A 21,541-nucleotide genomic window follows, 5' to 3' on the forward strand; every position below is an offset into this window, starting at 1 on the left:
CGCGTGAGCTGCGCCAACTGTGCAGGCATACTATCCGCTGTCTGTCAATACATCCACGTTTGTCCCAGCGACCACGATCTGTGAGCACGACACCCGGGGCATATCCGCGCACACCTGCGGAAAAAGAAGACAAGCTGCGGTGACATGTAAGCTGGGAGAAACGAGGCCAGATGTGCTTATGGTTTATATAGGACGGGTCGACTAAGCACGCATGCTCCTTTCCATCGACGCCCTGTTTCACATTCCTACAGCTGCAAAAGTCCTCGTGCCTCTATTATAGCATCGATGTGCCTTTGAGCAAGGCACTTAACTCACACCCACCTGCCCAGCGAGCGGCAGCGGCTGAACGGGACCGCTGTCCACTGGGAATAGCCCAACCGTGCGGGCGCTGGTCTCTGGAGGGAGCAGCCAGGTACTTTTAATACCTCTCAAACAGTCGCGTTTTGTCACAAACAGCCTGTGCTCCGCGTCGGGGGAGGCTCGGGGTGCTGAGCTCGCTGCCCATTGACAAAACCAGGCAGGGAGCAGATTTCAGCACCGTGGACAGCGCGCTTTCCAAACACGTTACAAGGACGTCTTCTGGCACTGTTGCCTGGACTCGCCGTCCTCTCACAGACGCATTCTTCACGGTTTGACTCAGCTAGTTTCTAATAAAGCCGAGAAACTCCTACCCTGCCACTGTCGACTCCTATATGCATTCTACATGAGGATGTAGTGAGATACCCTCGGCTGCTTCTGTTAGAAACGTACCCTACATTCTTCTCCTTATCTGCCGTGCAACATAAGGTTGCATTGGTTTATTTTAATGATGATGATGATAATAATAATGATAATACACGAAGTAAGCAAATATCTGTCTGTAGGAGGAAGCATAACATGAATGACCCGTTCTCAATAGCCTATACTACCTTATATCTATGTAATTCATTGTCCTATTTACATCACACATATTCAAGCTGATTTTTCTGTGTCCACTGCATCAAAACTTACCTAAATCCGTGAGACATGTCGCGTGCCTTCGTCCGTCTTCTGTAGCGCGTGGTCCTCGGCTGTATCACTTGAGTCTCTCTCCCTCACTCTGTCTCTCTCTCTCTCTCTTCTATGAAGACTCAACCCCCCAACTCCTCACCCCCACCCCGCAACCATCGCATTTTCTGCAGTTTTTTCCTCATATATCTGCTAAAGTTTTCAAAAACATGCGTTATGGGAGTAAGACTTGGAATGTTTTATCACAGCTAAAATGACAAAAACAAAGAAAAAAAGCTGTCACGCATTTGAGCTCCTGTTACTATCATCATCATCATCATTAAAATAAACCAATGCAACCTTCCCTTGCACGGCAGATAAGGAGAAGAATGTAGGGTACGCTGCTGGGTACCCAGGCTCGGTTATTATAGTGCCATTAGTATTATCTCATGCACCAATAATAGAATTTGTCAGCCGGAATTGTCAGTTTCTGCAGAAAAATGTTTTTGCAGCAGCACAAAACTGTGTTTACAGTATGTGTGTGATTGTGTGGATGCTGTCCCATTATTATTATCCCATAAATATGTGCAGCAGTTTAATACTCAGCACATAGATTCTTAATAATTCTGTTTTAAATGCTTTACTTCTGTTATTGTGAGAGGGAGAAAGGAGGTGAGATTAGGTCTTGGTGCCAGAGGGTAACCACTTGGATAGCATTACAGCTCAGTACCAACTGAGGGGAGTTTATAGGATGTTGGACTGAGGTGCAGAAATCAGACAGAAGCGCCAAGCACCACTGTCCCTCGTGACTTGTACATCTCATATGTTCACTCCTTGAGTTTACTTGAGGCCTCTGGCTTCTAAAAGACCACAAGAGGGGAAAAAGAAGAAGCTACAATAAATGTTTTCAGCACCTTGGACAGCAGTCAACAGTTTGCATAGTGCCATCTAGTGTTTGGTTGAAGGTCATTGATGACATTTCAGGCATTAGGTCAGTGGAGGCCAATCATAGATCTAATTGGAAGAAAATGCTGAATAAAGCTTCACTCATTATTCTATAGACTGAAACAAACATTTATGCCAGAGGGTCCTGGTCTGCATTATTCTCAGCAAACTGGTGTAGGTCTGAGCCAAACCTCAAAGACACAAAACTATGCATTTTGTTCATGTCAGTGATTGTTAGTCATATGGAGATCACTTAACCCAGTTGGTTACTTTTACTGAACAGAACTTCTCAAACATCTCTGCCTCTCAGTGATGAAGACAGTGGTTGAATGGCTCAACTTCACCCCCACGCAAAGACACTGGCCACTCCCAGGAGGCATGCAGTTTACACGGCAGGGTCGCGCCGTGACTCACGCCAGGCGGTATAAATCACAAATAAACTTATAAAGGAGTGGCTATGACACTGCCACTGCTGGTGCCCGGGGCTTCGGGAGCGAGCATCTGATATTGAACCTGAATAAAAGTGACATGTTTGGAAGGAGAGACTGCTTGGATGCTGCAGCCACACTTCAGGGCAAAGGGCGACGGTGGTGCTCGGTTTATTCGAGGACTGCAGTCTGCAGTTTCCCACAAGGCTCTCTAGCAAAGACTTAAGCAGGACGACTATTTTGATGATGCAGTGCTGGTCAAGAGAGGCTAATCACTTCTGTAACTACAGTATCAATTAAAAGAAATTGTGTAAAATAATCATACCGTAATTTTTATGCTTTGGAGTGGTCCTCCTTTCACTCAGAATGGCTCATGTTGATGCCACCGTCGTTTTGCAATGTTCGTAAAAATTAGATGATCCAAAAATTGAAAACACTTCTTTTTTTCTTAAAACATAAACCCCATCAATCAATCTTTTGGCAACCCCATTTTTCATGTTAGGCCTTGCTTGGCGGAACTCAGGAGACTCAGGGAAGTTGGCATTTATTCAGCAAAACGTGTCCTTTCCATCAACGTGGGATTGATAGCCTATTAAAAAGGCGACATCTTACAAAAAACAGCACAAAGAACATACACAAATACCAGGTTTGTTGTGAATAATGTCACATTGAGAACTTGCAGAGGATGTCAGCACCAGACAGGGGGAAAAAACAGGTGGGCAGGATATGGTGGCACCATAGTGGCCTTAACAAAAGAACTTAAGTATTACATTTTTCTGGTTGAATATGAACATATACAGCATGTAACTTATAATAACTCAATCTGTATATGTAACAAAAATTAAGTTTTGTAGCCCATTAGGCATTTGGAAATTTGAGTTGGGTTTGGATTATATACAAGGGGTGAGATATAAACTAAAACAACTTAACAATTAAAAAAATATATATTTCAGAAATATACAGATTTTAATAAGAAGTCACTGCAAATTCTGTTTCTCTTTATACAATAATCATTTCAAATGCTATGTTGTGTAAAGTGAGATGATTGCATTTGTTTGTTTCAGTCCCCTCATGACAAGTCTATTCAGTACTGCAAAGCACTGTCCTGCTGTTGTATCCATGAGTCAGCTCCTCCATCACCAGGGGTGCTGTTTTGTAGGTGACCCCGACCTCGAAACGTGGCGTCTCCTTCAGTTAAGGTGGACTGAGACTTGATGCAAGGCCGCAAAAATGATACAACAGTGACCTCTCCTGTTTGTTATTGGTTACTGCATGTTCCTTAAAAAGATGCGTCAGGCAAGGTAATTGGGTCTAAAGATTAACATGATTTTCCTGGTAGGCCAAGTGACTTTTGTGTCTGATTTATTTATTGCTATACACTTAATATCAAGTGTCATGACATGAATGTATCATAACTTCCCTCTCAACTATAGACTTTGAAGAGAGTCTGTTTGCAAAGCTATTTCCCGTGCTTTAATTTGATTTATAGGTGGTATAAATATCACAGAAAAATGGCGTGACAAGAATATTGAAAATGAATTGCACAAAATATTTTCTCTCTTTTACGAATGTAGTTTGACTATTCAGATTTATGTTTCATTTTCATACCTTAAAAGTATAATTTCAAACTGTCTGTTGAAGATGTAACAGCATATTTTAAATGAAAGGAACAGTCACTGTAAATTATTTAATGTTATGGGTTAATTATTTTACAAATGTCGATTTCCTTTTATTATTTTAAACTTTCCCTTCAGACTTAACGTTTTTGTTAAATTCTTTAAAGTTACAAAGGACTAAATATATAATTAGATTTTATTCTATTTTGACCTTTATTGTTCTTTCCGTTTTTCTTTTTATCATGTCAATACGAGTCCATATGAACACTTGTAACGCTAAACCTAAAATTGAATTTGGTTAATAAAGTTTTGAACAGAAAAAAAGCAGGCTGACTGAGAGGACTTGTAGCTAGCTATCATTAGCAGTTCCTCTGCAGAGATAAAGTAACCGCTAATTGTATTTATATATAACAACCAAGCATATCTTATCCTACGTTTTCCTGCCAACACAACGATACGGTGAGGAGCTACTCACATGCTAACCCAACATGATCTTGCTAAGTTATCTTGTTGTGAACTTCCGAGTTGGCTAGCTGTTGTTAGCCAACATTAGCCGTCAAGTGTAAGCTAGCTTGTCATTGTTACAAAACAAGTTGATTTAATAGCGAAATGACAGTTGACAGCAAACTACCTTGCAGTAGGGGATGTATACAAACAACAGTACACTACAGGAAAAGCTTATGTTGTTATCGGCGGTCCCTTTGCTATAGTGCTGTGTGATTTAACCTCAGCTGTTAGGACCACTGATCAGCTTCTGTTCAGTACTGTTTGTTCCTGGTAAGCTGCAGCCTTATTAGCTGCTATCAGCGTATGCCCCTTATTTGGAGCACTTGTTTAAGTCAAGTGCCGTAGACTGATTAAATACGGGCTGAAATGTAATTTAACCAAAGCCGGTATGGTTAAAGAGTCAGCTATAATAACGTGTAACGATATCATAGTTCAGTGACTTGCATGGACATCAGTAACCGCACATGACCTAATCATTCAAGCTGCATTTATACGTTACTTCTAGCCAAAATCTTGTGACAGAAGTGACAGAATAGATATTGTTTTTCAAATGTCATACATTGTTTTGATATTTGTTATGGAAACGGACAGACTGGTGCTGTGTTACCTCGCAACAGCATCGTAGATGAGCATCTCAGTTGCAGAACGTACACAGTAACTTTCTCAGTATTCTGTCAACATACGACGCTGTGTCCTAATTCCATACTGCATATTAATTGCATATAGTATATATGTACTATATACCATCCTTTACATAGTACATTGTTTTTCTCAGCCAGTATATAAGAAATCATCATACTTTACCATTTTCTATGAACAGGAAATAATACAATATGTTCACAATTAGACCTTAATCAAACTGCAGCTTTGGATCAAGCTTGGATCATACTACTAATGTAACTTAGAAAGAGCAAAATGTGTTTTTCAATAATTTAGTTCTTAATTGTTTTGTTTTCTGCAGTCGTTCTGGAACTGTCTCATGACTTGCTCCAAATGTAAAAAAGGAAAGGTTTTGACCTCCTTGTTATGGAGCTGGGAAGCTTCCTAATAAGGTTTTTGTATGAGGCAGCTTTTTAGGTGCGTCACGTGACTGCAGTTGTCTTTCACATAGGGTGGAGTGGGGGCACTGCTTCACTGTTGTTGTGCAGCCTCTGCAGACATGGCAAGAGACACAACAGCAGCACCTCGCACAGTTTAGGTTTGCTTAGTCATTCAGTTTGTTTGGTAGTCCTGTTTCATTGATTTGTCAGTGTGTTTATATGAGGAGGCTGTTATGTTTATATGTCAGTTATGGTTTTATGTCACCTTTATCAAAAATGACAAAAGATCACGTCAGTTTAACCACGTCAGTATTTACATATTCAATATCAATCTCTGTAATGTTATTTTATGATATGGTCTGTGTAACTTGGCAAAGTATGATGTTATTGCTCTTTAATATTTTCAACATGACTTACTTTTGTCTTACCTGTTGGAAGAAATTTGTGCTTTCTTTTATAAATGTAGTGAATATTCTTCACCAGTCTGACCCGTTTGAGGTGCGTGGCCATTAACCATAAATTGGAACTTCAAGTTTGTTGGACTTTATTTGCTGTTGTCGTGTGTACTTTATTATTATTATTATTGTTATTATTATTATTATTATTATTTTTACAAAATACTTTGTTACATAGTATTAATCTATTCACACAGACCTCAGTATATTTACTTTGCTCAGGAATATAAGGAAGGTATGTTAAGATCTGTTTTGTGCACATTCACTACATTAGTTCGCTTAAAACACCTCCATGGACACTGGTCTTGGGCATTGTGTTACGTATAGCTGTTAAATGTTGATTTATTGTATAGTTTTTCTTCTAGTGGGATCCAGATTCATGTTTAGTCTTGCTTATTTCTTTTGCTATCCTTTTTGCATTTATCTAGTCTTTAACTAGGCCTTTGAAGTTTTGGAGCTTTCTTCCTGTCTATGCTCAAAAAAATAATTGAAGCTGTGGGACATGGACCTCAGCGAGCAGTGACATCTGGTGGTTTGCAGTACGTATAGCAGCCATTCACAACTGGGCCAAACACCATGCCGGTTCTAGTGTTTCAGTCTGAAATGTGCACAATAAAAGTCTAAGATTGCTATTTTTCTCTTTTGTAGAATTTCATCTGAGTAGCACTATAATGTGACGTGACTGGAGAGTGCTTTTTTTTACTAAATGTTATTACTTGGTAGCTCAAAACGTTCTTGTGATCACGTCTACGTACATCAGTGTATTTTTCCATCATTCTCCTGTTTTCTCATTTAACCACAGTTTTAGTATCTATCAGATAAGTATATAGTTGCAAAACATGTAAAACTGTTAGACTAAATGAAGTGGTTTCTGAAGGGGCAGTGGCATTTGAAGCTTATTCATCAAACACGTGGTGACACAAGCTCCAACGCAATGTAGGTCAGGCTGAAGCCTTAGAAGACTTAGATTCCTCTGTATATTACACCACACCACTGAGTTCCCCCTGGGGATCAATGGTGTCTTGTTTTGTTTTGTCTTGTTTTTCTTTAATAAACTGACAGTATTTGCTCTTTCCACTTACTTGGCAGGGCAGCGGATTTCCTCACAGAGTCACCCTCAGAGGCTTTCCACCCCAGCTCTGAAGATGGCGGAGGACCATGTTCACTGTATGTCCTGTGTTTACCAGAGATGCACGGTCAGACCTCAACCAGGCATTTCTTGTGAGCTTATCACCTGTCCTCTGGTGTGTGGGGCTGTATTTCACTCCTGCAAAGTTGATGAGCACCACCTGATGTGCCCATTGGTGAGAGTACCCTGCCTAAACAGTGGCTACGGCTGTCCCGCCACCCTGGTGCGCAACCAAATGTATGCACACCTCGAAGTGTGTCCAGCTGGAGTGGTGTGTTGCACTATGGAGTGGAACAGGTGGCCCATTAGCTGCCTGGACTATACTTCCTATGAGAGCCTGAGCCGTGGTGTGGAGGAGGTGGAGCAGCTAGACATGGCACTGGCCCTTCAGGACCAGCGTACACTACTGGAGTCCCTCAAGGTGATTGCTATGGCACCTACTGCAAAGGGAGAGCCACTTGTCCCTGTTAGCAAGGACAACGGAGCAACAGGCTCAGTTTTGCTTACATCTGCTCCCGAGGCCTCCACCTTTATTGAGTCACCTTCACAGTCATCTTCCTCACATCAGCCACAACCTCCCCCACCAGGCTCGGCAAAGGAGAAAATTGTCAGTGGAATTAATGGCTTGAACGAGGAGCACTTCAGTAAACTGTATGAGGCCACGGTTGAGACTGCGAGAAGCCTAGTTGCTGCTTTAGAATTTGTTAGCAGTGCCAACTCTGTTGACAGCAGTACAGAGAACAGAGGAGCTGCTGTGCAGCCGAATAGATTGAGCCTCAATGGAGACCTTCAGAATGGGCCGGAAGACAAAACACCTGTAGCTGCTGAAGATTTGAAAAGAAGCGAGATGGAGGAGCAAAGTGTTTGTTCTAGCTGTTTGAAAGGAAGTGGGGCTCTGAAAGGAGCAGAAGGACAGATTTTAAACACAACCAATGGACTGCTGTCAGGAGCACCTGAGACCCGTCTGGAGACAGCCTGTCCTGTTATGGTGCAAGATGACATGAATGCTGCCGTTTCTCAGGAGCCAGTCCCGCCTCCAATGGCATCTCCAGTGCATGTCAGCCAGGGTGTGGCACAGCGGGCTGGTCATGTGGTTAAAGAAGATAGGGGGCTAGTTCTTTTAGAAAATAATGGGCCTGAGCACAAGTTTCACAACTACCAGTTTTTTAGGGTCCAGGGCCAATGTTCATTACCTAATCAACAGATTGGTGTCGTCCCGGACAGACAGCCATTGTACAGATTGCGACCCAATATGGAGGACAAGGCAGTGGATACCTCGGACCTGGAGCAGGATGATGATCCCATGGGTCTGGGAGAGATTGATCTGATCACAGCAGCCCTGCTATTCTGTTTAGAGGAGTCCAGAGAGTGTAGAAGGATCTCTGATACAGTCTTTGTTGATGGCCACCGTGTTGACTTTGGCACACAGACTTTCACTTTCCCTGCAACGATCTTGGTAACCAACACTAGAGTGGGTGACATGGCCTCTGCGTCTGCCTGTGACCATGCTGCCCCCCAGCTCTCCTACCCCAGCCCTTTCCGCACACTCCGCCTTGGCCTTGTCCTGGAAGCTCTGGAGGTGGAGGCGGTTCCACATAACCGCTACCTCCCTCCCAACCCCCGTTACCAGCACATGTTCCCCTTCGTCTGTGGTCAGTCATTCCGCCGGGACCAGTTTTCTTCCCATTTCACAAATGTTCATGGTGACATTCATGCTGGTCTCAATGGTTGGATGGAGCACCGCTGCCCCCTGGCATATTATGGTTGCACATTTTCCCAGAGGAGGTTTTATCCATCCACCCAGGGGGCCAAGGTGGTTCATGACAGGCACCTCAGGTCCTTTGGGGTTCAGCCTTGCCCAAAGGCAAAACTTCCAAGTGACTCCCAGTCTGACCAAATTAGCGGGCTTCCCATTGAGATACTGTGGCACATAGCTGGGTTCCTGGACAGTTTCAGCCTGTGTCAGCTGTCGTTGGTGTCACGGACAATGAGGGAGGTGTGTGCCAGTCTCCTCCAGACCAGGGGTATAGTGGACCTGCAGTGGGAGCGAAGACAGTGCCCTGGTGCTCCTGGTACTGTGACATGGCAGATTAAAAATAGAGTGAGTTGAAAACCTGTATTGTAAACCTACAGTATGTCAGTGTCTTTGATAAAATTAAAAAAAGAAAATCTCTAAATAACTTATCAAAATGGTTACAAAGATGCTTGTGCATCTGTAAGAGACAACACTGCAAATAGCTGATGTGCCACCAGCTCTACAATAAATGCGACAATATCATTCACACACTAATGGTTAAAGTGACCATATTATTAACATCATGCAATAAAAAAAATAATTATTTCAGAGCTGTTTTAAAGAGAAAGATTGATTTTGTGGAGTAATGACACCAAAGCTTAAACTGTTTGTTTTGAATTTAAACAGAAAATTGACAAGGAGTGTTTTGACATTTTTGAGAATGCCCTTATTTGTTTTCTTGCCAGAGTTAGATGTGAAGGCTAGTGCCGTTCGAGTGTTTGTTTGGCAAATATGTAGCTGTAGTCCGCAACCAGTTAGCTTAGCATAACACAAAGACTTGAAATTAGGGGGGTACAGTTAGACTGACTCTGTCTAAAGAAACAAAATCCACCACCAGCTACCAGCACCTTTCAAAACTCACTAATGAAGAAGTTATATCTCAGTCTTTTTCCATAAGAAGATGGAAAGAAAGATAGTAATAAGTGTTGAACTGCTGCTTTAAACGTTAACCTTGATCTAGAAGGAAATTTTAAGATTTAGGGGTGCTGTAACACAAGCACATGGTGTAGATTTACACCAGGATTGAATGGAAATTGCATGTAACAAACTATTAAATGTTTGGCATGAAGTTCCCTGTTTATTTCAACATCCTGTTTCATTTACTGTTGCAGGTGTGGAGATTCAGCACTGCCTTCAGCCCGGTGTTGTCGTGGCATTTCACGGATCTCCCCAGCATGTCGGACCATCTCAAGAAGTGCCACTTCAACGTAGTGGAACACAAGACAGAGCCTGTGCCCCTTCCTGCCATGTGTACTGCACGAGACGGACACTCACTGCGCCACGCCCTGCGTCACATTAACACCTGACCAAACAAGGCTGCCCTCTCATAGTTACACGAGGGTCGCTGTGGTATTATGTGGAAGCAGCAATTAAAAGATTTTCTGTCTTGAAAACAATGAACTTTGTGACACTAGCTCATGAGGAAGCCTTAATGAAATAACACCTTACTTGCCACAGTGAAGGACTGTTGTTGTGATTGGTCTCCATATGGTGAAAAAAACCCAGCTTTGCATGGATTTGTGTTGTACACACGCCCTTATTCTGAAAGACAAATATGCACAATAGATTATATATATAATATATTATTCTATATGGTATACTGAAAAAATGGAATTTAAAATGTTTTCACTATCTTGCCTTTCAGTAGTAGCCATGGGAAAAAGCAGATTGTTGGTTATATTGCACTATTTCTGTGTGACAGAAGTTATGACAGCACTTTACACAAGATTTGCTCATCCCTCCTATGTTGGTATGTGACCCTAAATGATCTAGTCTTTCTGATCCTTATAGAGGGTGTCAACCTGATGCAAGTCTGTTTTCTGTCAGGAAGTCAAAACAGATGGATATTAATGAGGATAGCCTGATGATGCTTGTGATTTGCTACCATTTAATAAAGTCTTTACAGCCTTTTATATAATTGTTTATCTTGAATGCTCCTCGTAGTCATAAGCCTAATTGTTATTATCAAGAGGTACTTGGATACAAGAGAAATATCTTTACTTACAAATTTTCGCATCTTATGCTGAACAGAGCCATGTTGTATGTTGTGCATATACAGTAATGTACATGTTATGGGCAAGTAGAAGATGTTTTGAAATCTTAACTGTAGTGTAGCTTTTAAGAACAGCTATATACAGATAGTTGTCAGTTTATTAGGTACACATACATACATACACAAACAAATGTAGTCTTATACAACAGCTGGCAATGAAGCCTACATAAGGTTATAATGTTGAGTTCTTGTCAAAACCATTTTAGAGAGGTGCTGATTTAACTATGATTATTTTAGAGGAAGTCGTTTGTGGTGCTGTTGAATTGTATTGCATTACAATGAGTGGTTTCTATTATTTACCCTTATTGATATAAACATGCTGAACAAAATATTTGAAACATCTCTGCTGTTTTTAAGGCTACATTTAAGTATTGTAATTTCCCTAAGAGCTGTATACAGCCGTTATGGTGACAGGGCTCACAGCAAACCTGTCCCTCAACAGGGATTTGCTCACTGGCAAGGCGATACTCATTTTTTTGGCTTCAAGGAGTTTGATCCTCCTGGAGTGGTTGGAATATACACATCTGAATGCTCTTTCGTGCCACTTAAATACAGTCACTTTTTGGGTGACCACGTGGTTTGGGGTTAAGATCATCTGACCATCCCCAGTTTGAATCGGACTGGGGACCTTTGCTGCTTACTCACCCTCTTTCTTTCATCTCTCTACTATCACTATCACCTCGTCTGTCCTATCAGGTTCCCAGAAAGCTGAAGCTGTCTGATACAGTATATTTGCATCTTCATAGACTGGAAGGTATGATTTGCAAATGTATTCTTGTATTCAAAAAATCTTCTGTTATTATCAGCGAAGAGGACGAACTTAGAAGAACTTCAGGTTACCCATGATCCCCAGTTCTTTGATAACAGTGAGAGTAAGGTGCTTTACTACGAGAATTGCATCCGTGTGACCTCCAGTGACAGTTTATCTCACTGTTGCAGACCAGTTGACCTGTACTCAAGCCCCGCTCTACATCAGTTACTTTCTGTCTCTATCCGAGGAGGGAAGTGTTGAAACTTTTTGTTGACCAAAAACAGAAACATTTGCTTCAAAAGTTCACTGGTAAGTGTACTTGTTAAATTTGAAAGACAATGTTATTCATTATCTTTCAAACTCACCATTACTCCTCTATTTCACAGCTCAGCTAGTTTTATTTCTGTCATTCCACCACCACAAAACATGCCTCCAACTTTGTAGTCAGAGAAGAAATGGTGAGACCTTTTCTGGCCAACGGAAACTCTTTGACTGCAGAGATGAAGGTATGAAAAAGTATATTTCCTGTGATGTTAGATGTTTTAAACTTCCCCTTACCACTCATCTTTTTAAAATGCCTCACATCAGTCATTGATATTCTACAGAAAGGCATTATCTTCATTAGTGATTGCAAGATTATGGAAGGTCTCCTGAGAAGAGTTATTGATGGTAAACCGGCAGCTCTGACTGCTGTACCTGAATCCAGAGAAGATACTGCTGCCCATCACCAGCCATCAGGTTCCTCATATATCTAATTAATCATTTCTCTGATGCTGTACATTTTCCAAACTCCAAACTCAACCGTGCTTCCTCCCTCAGCTCAGTCAGCAGCTGTCAGAGCAGAACATTGTTTTTCTGCCTAGTGACTTGGGGTCTGACTGGCTGCTGGCCAAGATATGGGTGAGGCATACAGACACCCTCTATAATGAATTGATCAGTCTTTGCAGAACAGTCATCTGCTGGCAGAAGTTTTTACAGTGGCAACTCCTCGCAACCTCCCAATGATTCACCCCCTGCACAAGGAAACTGCTAGCATGTCCAAAGGTAACAAAATCCAACTACCAACCCCTCTAAAGCTCACTGATAAACACATTATATATCTTGTTTTTGATTTGTGACCATAGTGAAATTTACTACTACAAGCAGGATTCCCTAGCTAGCATATTACTGCGCTACTTCGTTACAGGAGGAAGTGGGGTGAGGCAACCATTTGAAAGTCGGTGATTACAGTTATTAATCCCAGCTAGTTCTCTTTATGCTGAGTGGACAGACGGCATATAATTAAGACTTCTAAGATGTCTTAATTACAAGCTGTCTTTTATAAGCTGTCTTGCTAACAGTCACTGGTAGGCAAATAGGCCTTTTTTTTCTCAGAGTTAAATGGTGTGAACTGAGGACAGGACCTCTGCCGCGGGCAGTGTCATGGACTCAAATTAAGCCAAGCACTGATAGTCAGTAAATACTATGAATAAGTAAACTGACTTCCTGTTAAATGATGCCATGGTGCCTAGATTGACAAGGGGTTCAATTATTGCCTAGTGCAGCTTTTGAATACAAAAGGTGAATTAAATGGGTTTTGGAGTTAATGGAGTTGATCGACAAGAAATGTAAGTTACTTTTGCGCTGAGTTAAGTACTTTAAGAGTAACATCATGAATAAGGATTACATTTTTCAAGTATCTTGGACAACACTGCCAGCTTCATACATACTTACCACAGAGACATTAGCAGGGTATCAATCGTGCAATCCAACAGTCTGCAAGAAGGCAAAATACATAGCTTTGTCCAATGTAATGTAGCAGTAATAATATTGTGTATCTGCTGACACAGTGATTCACATAGTTTAACTGGTACTCTTAGCTTATCCTGCTAGTAGAGACTGTACTGTATGGCTGGTGTGTGTGTGTTATGTTCTACTAGGATGTTAACTCACACACTCAGCTATGCATCACCTATTAAAAGTCCAAAATGTTTGGGGTTTTTTTTACTTCCTCTGCATATGCACTCAATTTAGGATTCAGGATTTGTTGTGCAAAAAAGTGCCACCAGTGCCTGTGTAAGAAATAAGTAAATAAACGCGATAACATACATACAGTACATTTGGAAATCTGCACACCTGGAATCTATTGTATTATGCAGAGTAGTATCGATAGTCCATCAGTGTCAACATACTCTGCCTTGTGACACATTAATAATTTGTGTAGTCTGTGTTAAACTCCTCTCCATGTGTCCCAACAAATAACTTTCAATGAAAATCAGAGCAATTTCCTCAGCAAAACGATCTAGTATTTTTATAGATAGCAAGAACACGTACGTACAGTTCAATGTGCTTTTCTTCCTAATGGTAGCTTGTTGGCATGCACTGTGGCAAAGGCTATACTGAGAAAAACCGGATTAAGCCTTCATTTAACCAGTGGAGCTGCGCTGACACCGGTGTGCATCTGTCATGGTGGTAGCACTCAAGGCAAAAATGTTAGAGCAGTTATTATTTACATAACTGAATTCTAATCAGCGTTTTGTATAATTGGATCTGGCTACTGTGACCTCCAGTGAAATCATAGTTTAATGACCATCCATCAGTGAGTTAGTCAGAATTACAAGGCTGTACCTTTATGTAAAAAGTGGTATCTTAATTGATTTTGTGTGTGTGTCTGTATCTGTGTGTGTACTGTATGTTCTCTCTTTACAAATGTATTCTTGGGTTATGTCCAGCAAAAAGAAAGAACTTAGATGAACCTTCTCTAATAGTTTGCATTCATACAAATCATAATGAAATGATCTCTTATTGGGGGGGAGGAGCACGAGATGTGGTGACATAAAAAAGGAGGCGAACAGAGAGTAGCAGGAGCCAAAGAAAGGCAAAAGGTAGGTGAAGTAGGTATTTTACTTCTATTATTTATTTATTTGCCATTGAGTTTATTTCATTTTTTATTTCAGTCTGAACAGAACTGCTGCTGAATGACCATGGCTGAGTACAAGCTAGAAGTCACAACAGGTGACATGACAAATGCTGGAACATTTGACTACATATACGCCACCTTAATTGGAACTGAAGGGAAGAGTGAGCGAACTGTGCTGAACAACCCTGGTGTAGATTTTCAAACTGGGATGGTAAGATGAATCCAATTGTTGACTGTTCATATATGAGTGTTGGGGTGGCATTTGGTTACATGAGCACATGCAGCTCAGATGGTGCAGGGGTAATGTTCGTGGTTGATCTCATTCAAGATGAGCTCACATCTCTCACCTGACACAATAATGCTATCATGCCAGAAATGAAAGTGATCATAACGCTAAGATATTTGGCAACTGGAAAAATGCAGCAGTGATGACTTGGGTTTGTTGTAACGCCTCATGGCCGTGAGTCTGACTCTCCTGAAATTGTGCTAAATTCCTGCATGTATGACGCCCTAATATTTCCAGAATGTGATCAGCATGATCGACTATCAACATGCATATTTTGTTGCAGATCCACATCAAGATGTAGGTTTAAAATCTCCAACTACTTCTATTAAATCAACAGATGTAGAGGATCTTTTTCCCCTAATATTTTATTTTTTATAATTTTCTACTGAACCTCCTTGTGCTTACATAGTAAGTATATACTCCTATTTATAATCAACGCCAGTCAGTGTTTTCCATTGTTTCTCCTTCATATGTTGTTTGATGTTACCATGCAAAGACAATATTTGAGATGATGCAAACAGAAATTGCTATTACCAGTGACTGAGAAAGCCAGTATGGGAGTATTGTTAGAGTCTGTGCAGTCTTAGTTTTAACATATACTGATGAAAGGCTGTGAGTCTTCTTTGTGTTGCATTTGCTCTGTCCTGATGTAATTATTATTTTCTGCTTTATCACAGACATTATAAAGTACCTTCACCCTTTTCCCAGACAGGGATTTATACGGTGAAATCCAGTTTGTCTCTGGGGAAACTTCTGCTGGTGAAGGTGGAGAAAGATCAGTTCTTTCTCCTCCCAGAAGACGAGTGGTACTGCTCCAAAATAGTGGTGACCACTCCAGAGGGAGATGCCATTCTCTTCCCCTGTTACAGATGGATCTCCAGGGGAGAGCTGCTGGAGCTGAGAGGAGGGAGAGGTCTGCTTCAAATACCACATCTCAGAGTTTTCCTCTTATGAGTGATGTCACTTTAAATTTTACTGATTTTATGTCTCAGCCATGAAGGTTTTTGAGGAGGACCACCCCCTGCTGACTGACCATCGGGAGAAAGAGCTGATAGTTAGACGGAGCTTGTACCAGTAAGTTTTCATGTGGGCAGTAGAGCCCCACAGCTGCAGTTCGTCTCAGAGGATCATCTGGTCAAATCTTGTGATCTTCTTTTTGCTTTTGCTATTTTTTCTAGATGGGCGATTCCTGATCAGAGGCTACCACACCGCAGTCATTTCAAAAACACATCTGAGCTCCCAGCTGAATTAAGCTTCTCTTTGTCCAAATCAATGGAAATGCAATACACAAAGACAATAATGTGAGTCAGTAATTTATCTACTATCTATGGCTTTTGCTATTTTGAAGCATTAATGTCAGTGTATTGTTTAATTGTCTGCATTTTGCATGGCTTTGTTCTTATTCCTTCTTATTTCAGCGATGCTGAACTCATGTTCAAGGGGCTGTTTGGATCCACTGAACAATGGGAAAACATGGAGGACATAAAAAAAATCTTTGGGTCCAAAAGGACAACAATGTCAGGTAGAGTTCTGCTTTTTAACTCACCTCAACACTGTCATTCTTACAGTCTCATAATAACAGGCGTCTATGCATACAAGTATACATGTATACACGCCGATACATAATCTTAACTAAGTGGCCTTAGGCCTCAGTAGAAAAAAAACATGGAATAAAAATGTCTATGCTACAAGTTGTGCTGGGGTCAATACATGATGGTTGGCTCACTCTTAGCTAAAAGACACATATTTTCTCAGGAGTTCAAAAAGTGCTAAGGGACAGCTACATGTCCCTCAGCAAGGTGACTGATACAAACTACTGAGCTAGCACCACACGGACCCGGGCTATATTTTCTAATGCTTTACGTAGTAGCTACATGTTATATTTGCCAGTTGCTATTTTCTTCCAGACTATGTTGCAGAACACTGGAAGGAAGACGACTTTTTTGGATACCAGTTTCTGAACGCAGTCAACCCCAACGTGATCAAGAGGTGCTCAGTGCTTCCCTCAAACTTCCCAGTCACGGAGCAGATGGTGAAGCCGTTCCTGGAAAAGGGAAGCTCTCTGAAGAGGGAAATGGAGGTATGGAAGATAAGTGGCTTTATGGGCAAGAATCTCTGCTTCAGGGGATTATTTGTAGGTTTGAAGTTCACTTGTACAGCAGTGAAAAGTCCTTGAATATTTCCAGGTCTTAAAACAGTGGACAAATATCACACCTCTTCATATTGTCTTGTTTTTCTCCCATATGAAAAGGTTTTGCCTTAATTCATTGTACAAATCTGTGATTTCTCTTGATGGCCGCCACACTTCTTTTCTCCATCTTTCCTTTCCACACAGAAAGGCAATATATTACTCTGTGACTTCAAGAGGATGGATGGAATGCCTGTTAAGGGGAACAATGATGAACCTCTGCATGCGACTCCTGGTCTCTGTTTGTTCTACATGAACCCAGAGAACAAACTGATGCCAATTGCAATACAGGTATTTCACTATAACAGTAGAGCAAATCAGTGACAGTATTCACATTGCAAATAGAGCACTGTAGATTAGTTGGCATGTAGATTATAAAGCAGCAGCAAAAAGAATGTCCCACATGCTGCGAGAATGTCCCGCCTTTGCCATAGTTGCATTGCATTTGTGGAGCCCCGTAAAACGTGTAGGGGGCATTCAGCCTACACACGGCAATGCATAAGTAAATTAGAACCTTTGGACAGTAGTTTCGAGAGCTTGAGATCTGATGTTGCGTCACATTACCTGCTGGAATGACATCCACAGTCATCAGTTTGTATTTAAAGTGCATCAGTGTTTTTTAAAATAATAAAATGTTTTTTTTTTTCACATTCCAGTTGCATCAAAAACCCTCAAAGGAGAACCCCATCTTTCTGCCCAGTGACCTGGAGACCGACTGGCTGCTGGCCAAGATGTTCATTAAAAATGCAGATTTAATGGAGCATCAGGCAGTCTATCATTTCATGAGCACCCACCTTCTGGCGGAAGTCTTCACTGTCGCCACTCTCCGCAGCTTCCCTGTGATTCATCCCCTCTACAAGGTACACTTATGTTGGCTGAAATCAGAAAGACACAGCATGTTTGGCTTTGTAACCATCAGGGGCCATTACATCAACAATGTTTTGCTTGTACAGAAAAAAATTCTTTGTTTGTTTGCTTGTAGCCTACTGTGATGACGGGACATCAGGGCTTCCTGTTATTTGCTGATATATTTACAGACATGTTGAAGTTCTTACGTTGTACATTTAATATTCTGCCCTCTTCCCGTACAGCTGCTGGTCCCTCATGTCCGTCACACTCTCCAAATAAATACTTTGGCCCGCAAATCTATTTTTGGACCAGAAGGGATTTTGAGCACGGTATGGATGTTTCACATGTATAGATATTGATACCACATTTACCCCTTAGTGAGTCTTCATTTACTTTGTTTGTGAAGATCCATAAACAAGTCTCATTTTCATTTGTCTATGGTTGATTATCAGAGTTCACTTGGACTGGAGGGGATGACAGGGCTCCTAAGAAGGGCTGTCTCTGAACTGACCTACAGCTCCCTCTGTCTGCCAGAGAACATCGCTGCACGGGGGCTGCAGTCAATCCCCAACTTCTACTACAGAGATGATGGCCTGAAGCTGTGGAACATCATCAACAGGTTAGGCAGCAACAGAGTGAGCGAGTATTGAGTGTAAGCTCAAAATGTTGCTTTGACTTTTTTCAAATCAAATAATTTTGTGTTCACCAGCTTTGTGAAGGCAATAGTGGAGTACTATTATCCCTCAGACAGAGAGGTCCGGAAAGACACTGAGCTGCAAGGATGGATCTGTGAGATATTCACACACGGCTTCTTAGGAAACAAAGCTTCAGGTACAATATCATATATATATAAAATAGTTCAAAAATTTGCTGATTAAATGACGATGATTGTGCTTCCAACAGGCTTTCCGGCAAGCTTCAATACTGTCAAGGAAGTGATTAAGTTCATCACCATGGTGATCTTCACTGTGACGGCTCAACATGCTGCAGTCAATAATGGACAGGTAAGGCAATGAACAGCTTACAAAATAGAACACTTGTTGGAACAAGCGACTGATCTGATCAAGACCTTCAACAATTCCAAAAATAGTAGTGATACATATCGAAGCTTCTTTCATAATTTAGTTTGACTATAACTCCTGGGCGCCCAATGGCACGCTCCTGCTGCACAAACCTCCTCCAACCACTAAGGGGCAGTCAAGCATGGAGACAATTTTGGAGACCCTCCCAAATGTTGGAGAGACGGTCCGTTTTGCTGCAATGGTGTGGATACTTTCAGACAAGTACACTGATGTGGTAAGTTTGGCAATGATGTGCTTTTCAAAAAAAAAAACAAAAAACAAAAAACAGCACGAAAATACAGTCACTCTGATCTACTGTTTGTCTTTTTGGCAGATCCTCTTGGGCACATACCCTGAGGAACGATTCGATGAGCCTGCACCGAAGCAGGCGATTAAGAAATTTCAAGCTGAGTTGTCCTCCCTCAGTGAAGCAATTACAGCAAGAAACTTGCAGCTTGAAGTACCCTACATCTACATGAACCCTACTCAGATAGAGAACAGTGTAACTATATAACTAAACCTGATAAAGCTGTTCTTTCTGCATTATTAACAATATGCATTTCTTTCTTTACACCTGTCCTGCATGCTGGTTTGTATGTTAAACTTTGAATTTGCTAAGTACAATGAGTGAGATGGCAGAGGAAGTAGAGGCCTATGTTTTGCTTGTATCATGTTAAGTGGGGCTGTGGCAGGGCATTTGTGTCTTTGTAAGAATTATGTATTACAAGTAGTAAATGAGCAGTTTGGGAAGCAAATGCTTAAGCACCAACTTGGAGTCATTTTTAAAAATGGCTCACATGAAAGTAGGTACCTCAGCATTTATCTGTAGGCAAAACGTTGAATATGGTGGCATATATTCTGCCTGCCAGTGCAACAGCTGTTACAGGTTATGACATTAACTGATATATTCTATATGTATGCTGTGTATTTCCTTTTACTTTTTAATGATGTGAGAACAGACTATAGAGAGTACATGGCAACGTATGACTTCTTATGTACTTATGCAAGGGGACCAGTATGAACGTTTTATCTACTTGTTTGCAGTTCAAATTAAAATGGCATGTCAATCAATGACGGGATTAAGCATGTGTTGCATATTTATTACAGATGTAAAAGTTGACATAACTTAAGTGAGGGTAATTAGTGAAAACACTACTTTAATCTGGTTACTTCATTAGCAATTCTAATCACAAGCGAGTCAGTTGTTTCTGGAAGCCAAAGCTTAAACATCAGAATGGACTGATTGCAACTCATTTCACCCCCGCTCCCTGCCACAGTTTGGAATGCAGACACAAGAGCTTCACACACTCTCAGTGTTTGCAGCTTCTCCCAATATTAGCAACACAATGAGAGGAAACTATCAAATGGTCCAGCAGCATTGTCAGAGTGGAACCAGAAATACACCTTTTTCAAATAGACTGTAATCTTCAGGCCCTCAGGTGCATGTCCAACAACAGGTTGTGTCACAATGAGAAGATTGAGAGTAGAGTGAATATGTGACATTTGTTCAGCTGGGTAATACTTTAATTAACCTAACCGAGATTTTAAGTGTAATTAATAATGACACAGGACTACGGGGAACAAGGGAGAAGAAACTTCTTTTTTTAGATACTGAGTATCTGCAGGGTACAGTACTCTTCACACTAATATTATGTAAAGTAATTATGGTAAAACATATTTCACAGTTAATGTATGCTACAAGAACCGCAGCGGCACAGCAAGGATAAGAAAATTATTTTTGCTAAAATATCGCTAAATTCGGATGGAGGTTAGTGAAGAAAATATCAGTTGTATGGATTATGTTCCCAAAATGATGACGTGGCTACAGAGTAGGAGTACACAGTATGACGAGAGTGAGACACTGGTGTAAAGCAATTGATCTACTCTGAATTACACATTACACATTTTAGTATTAATATAACTTTTTTATAACTTTTCTAACACATATATTGTGGATTTCAATGTGTAAATACTATACAGACGTGACGTATTTACAAGAGATCGAATTTAACAATGATCATGTGTAGGTTGCATTTAGGTACTCAAACACTAAAACAAAACCAACAGCCCTCCTACAGTCAACAGTTTTCTTTTGCTTGCAGCTAAAGAATAGAGGTAGGTTCAACCCCTCGGTAGGAAGTAGGTAGTTGGGATGCTGTGTAAAACATAAAAAAACAATGTGATAACTTGCTGATACGCAATTGAAAACAGTACATGGACAGAAATATTTAATGTTTTACCTCATCTTCAATGATGTTTGGAAATATATGTTTATTCTGAATTGATTGCCAGCAACATGTTTCTATAAGTGGGGACAGGGGCAACAAAAGACTGGGGAAGTTGACAAGAAGAAACACCGACACAGGGGTTGTTCCTGTTTTTCCACCGAACAACAAAATCAAATCCTATTGACCACACATATTTAAAACATACAGCCAATACTACACTACAACAGGTCTCTCACAATGTTTAAAATTTTCAGTTTTATTTATATGTCGCCAAATCACAGAAGTTGTCTCAGGACTCTTTCAATATAGAGCAGGACCGCACCCTTAATCTAAAGCAGGCATCTC

General features: G+C 41.0%; 2 protein-coding genes across 2 annotated transcripts; both read left to right on the top strand.

Moving 5' to 3' along the window:
* Positions 1–4,279: 4,279 nt before the first annotated feature.
* On the top strand, positions 4,280–11,153 carry LOC121622025 (F-box only protein 30-like). Its single transcript, XM_041958807.1, has 3 exons — positions 4,280–4,414; positions 7,047–9,187; positions 9,994–11,153. The coding sequence occupies exons 2-3, from the start codon at positions 7,103–7,105 to the stop codon at positions 10,186–10,188; spliced, it is 2,280 nt and encodes a 759-aa protein (XP_041814741.1). The 5' UTR covers positions 4,280–4,414; positions 7,047–7,102; the 3' UTR covers positions 10,189–11,153.
* A 3,495-nt stretch (positions 11,154–14,648) lies between these two features.
* LOC121622420 (hydroperoxide isomerase ALOXE3-like) lies at positions 14,649–20,022 on the top strand. The gene is made up of 14 exons (XM_041959379.1): positions 14,649–14,795; positions 15,579–15,783; positions 15,863–15,944; positions 16,049–16,171; positions 16,289–16,392; positions 16,778–16,950; positions 17,206–17,349; positions 17,715–17,918; positions 18,150–18,236; positions 18,360–18,526; positions 18,617–18,738; positions 18,811–18,911; positions 19,033–19,203; positions 19,303–20,022. The coding sequence occupies exons 1-14, from the start codon at positions 14,649–14,651 to the stop codon at positions 19,480–19,482; spliced, it is 2,010 nt and encodes a 669-aa protein (XP_041815313.1). The 3' UTR covers positions 19,483–20,022.
* The last annotated feature ends 1,519 nt before the right edge of the window (positions 20,023–21,541 follow it).

Source organism: Chelmon rostratus, chromosome 18 (genome assembly GCF_017976325.1).
Source record: "Chelmon rostratus isolate fCheRos1 chromosome 18, fCheRos1.pri, whole genome shotgun sequence".
NCBI classification, from domain to species: domain Eukaryota; kingdom Metazoa; phylum Chordata; class Actinopteri; order Chaetodontiformes; family Chaetodontidae; genus Chelmon; species Chelmon rostratus.

Excerpts from the sequence above, each read along its gene's own strand:
- LOC121622420 (XM_041959379.1), top strand. The coding sequence starts at position 14,649 with ATGGCTGAGTACAAGCTAGAAGTCACAACAGGTGACATGACAAATGCT. Across the intron at positions 15,945-16,048 it reads GTTAGACGGAGCTTGTACCA|ATGGGCGATTCCTGATCAGA; the intron begins GTAAGTTTTCAT and ends TATTTTTTCTAG. Across the intron at positions 18,527-18,616 it reads CTGTGGAACATCATCAACAG|CTTTGTGAAGGCAATAGTGG; the intron begins GTTAGGCAGCAA and ends TGTGTTCACCAG.
- LOC121622025 (XM_041958807.1), top strand. The coding sequence starts at position 7,103 with ATGGCGGAGGACCATGTTCACTGTATGTCCTGTGTTTACCAGAGATGC. Across the intron at positions 9,188-9,993 it reads CATGGCAGATTAAAAATAGA|GTGTGGAGATTCAGCACTGC; the intron begins GTGAGTTGAAAA and ends TTACTGTTGCAG.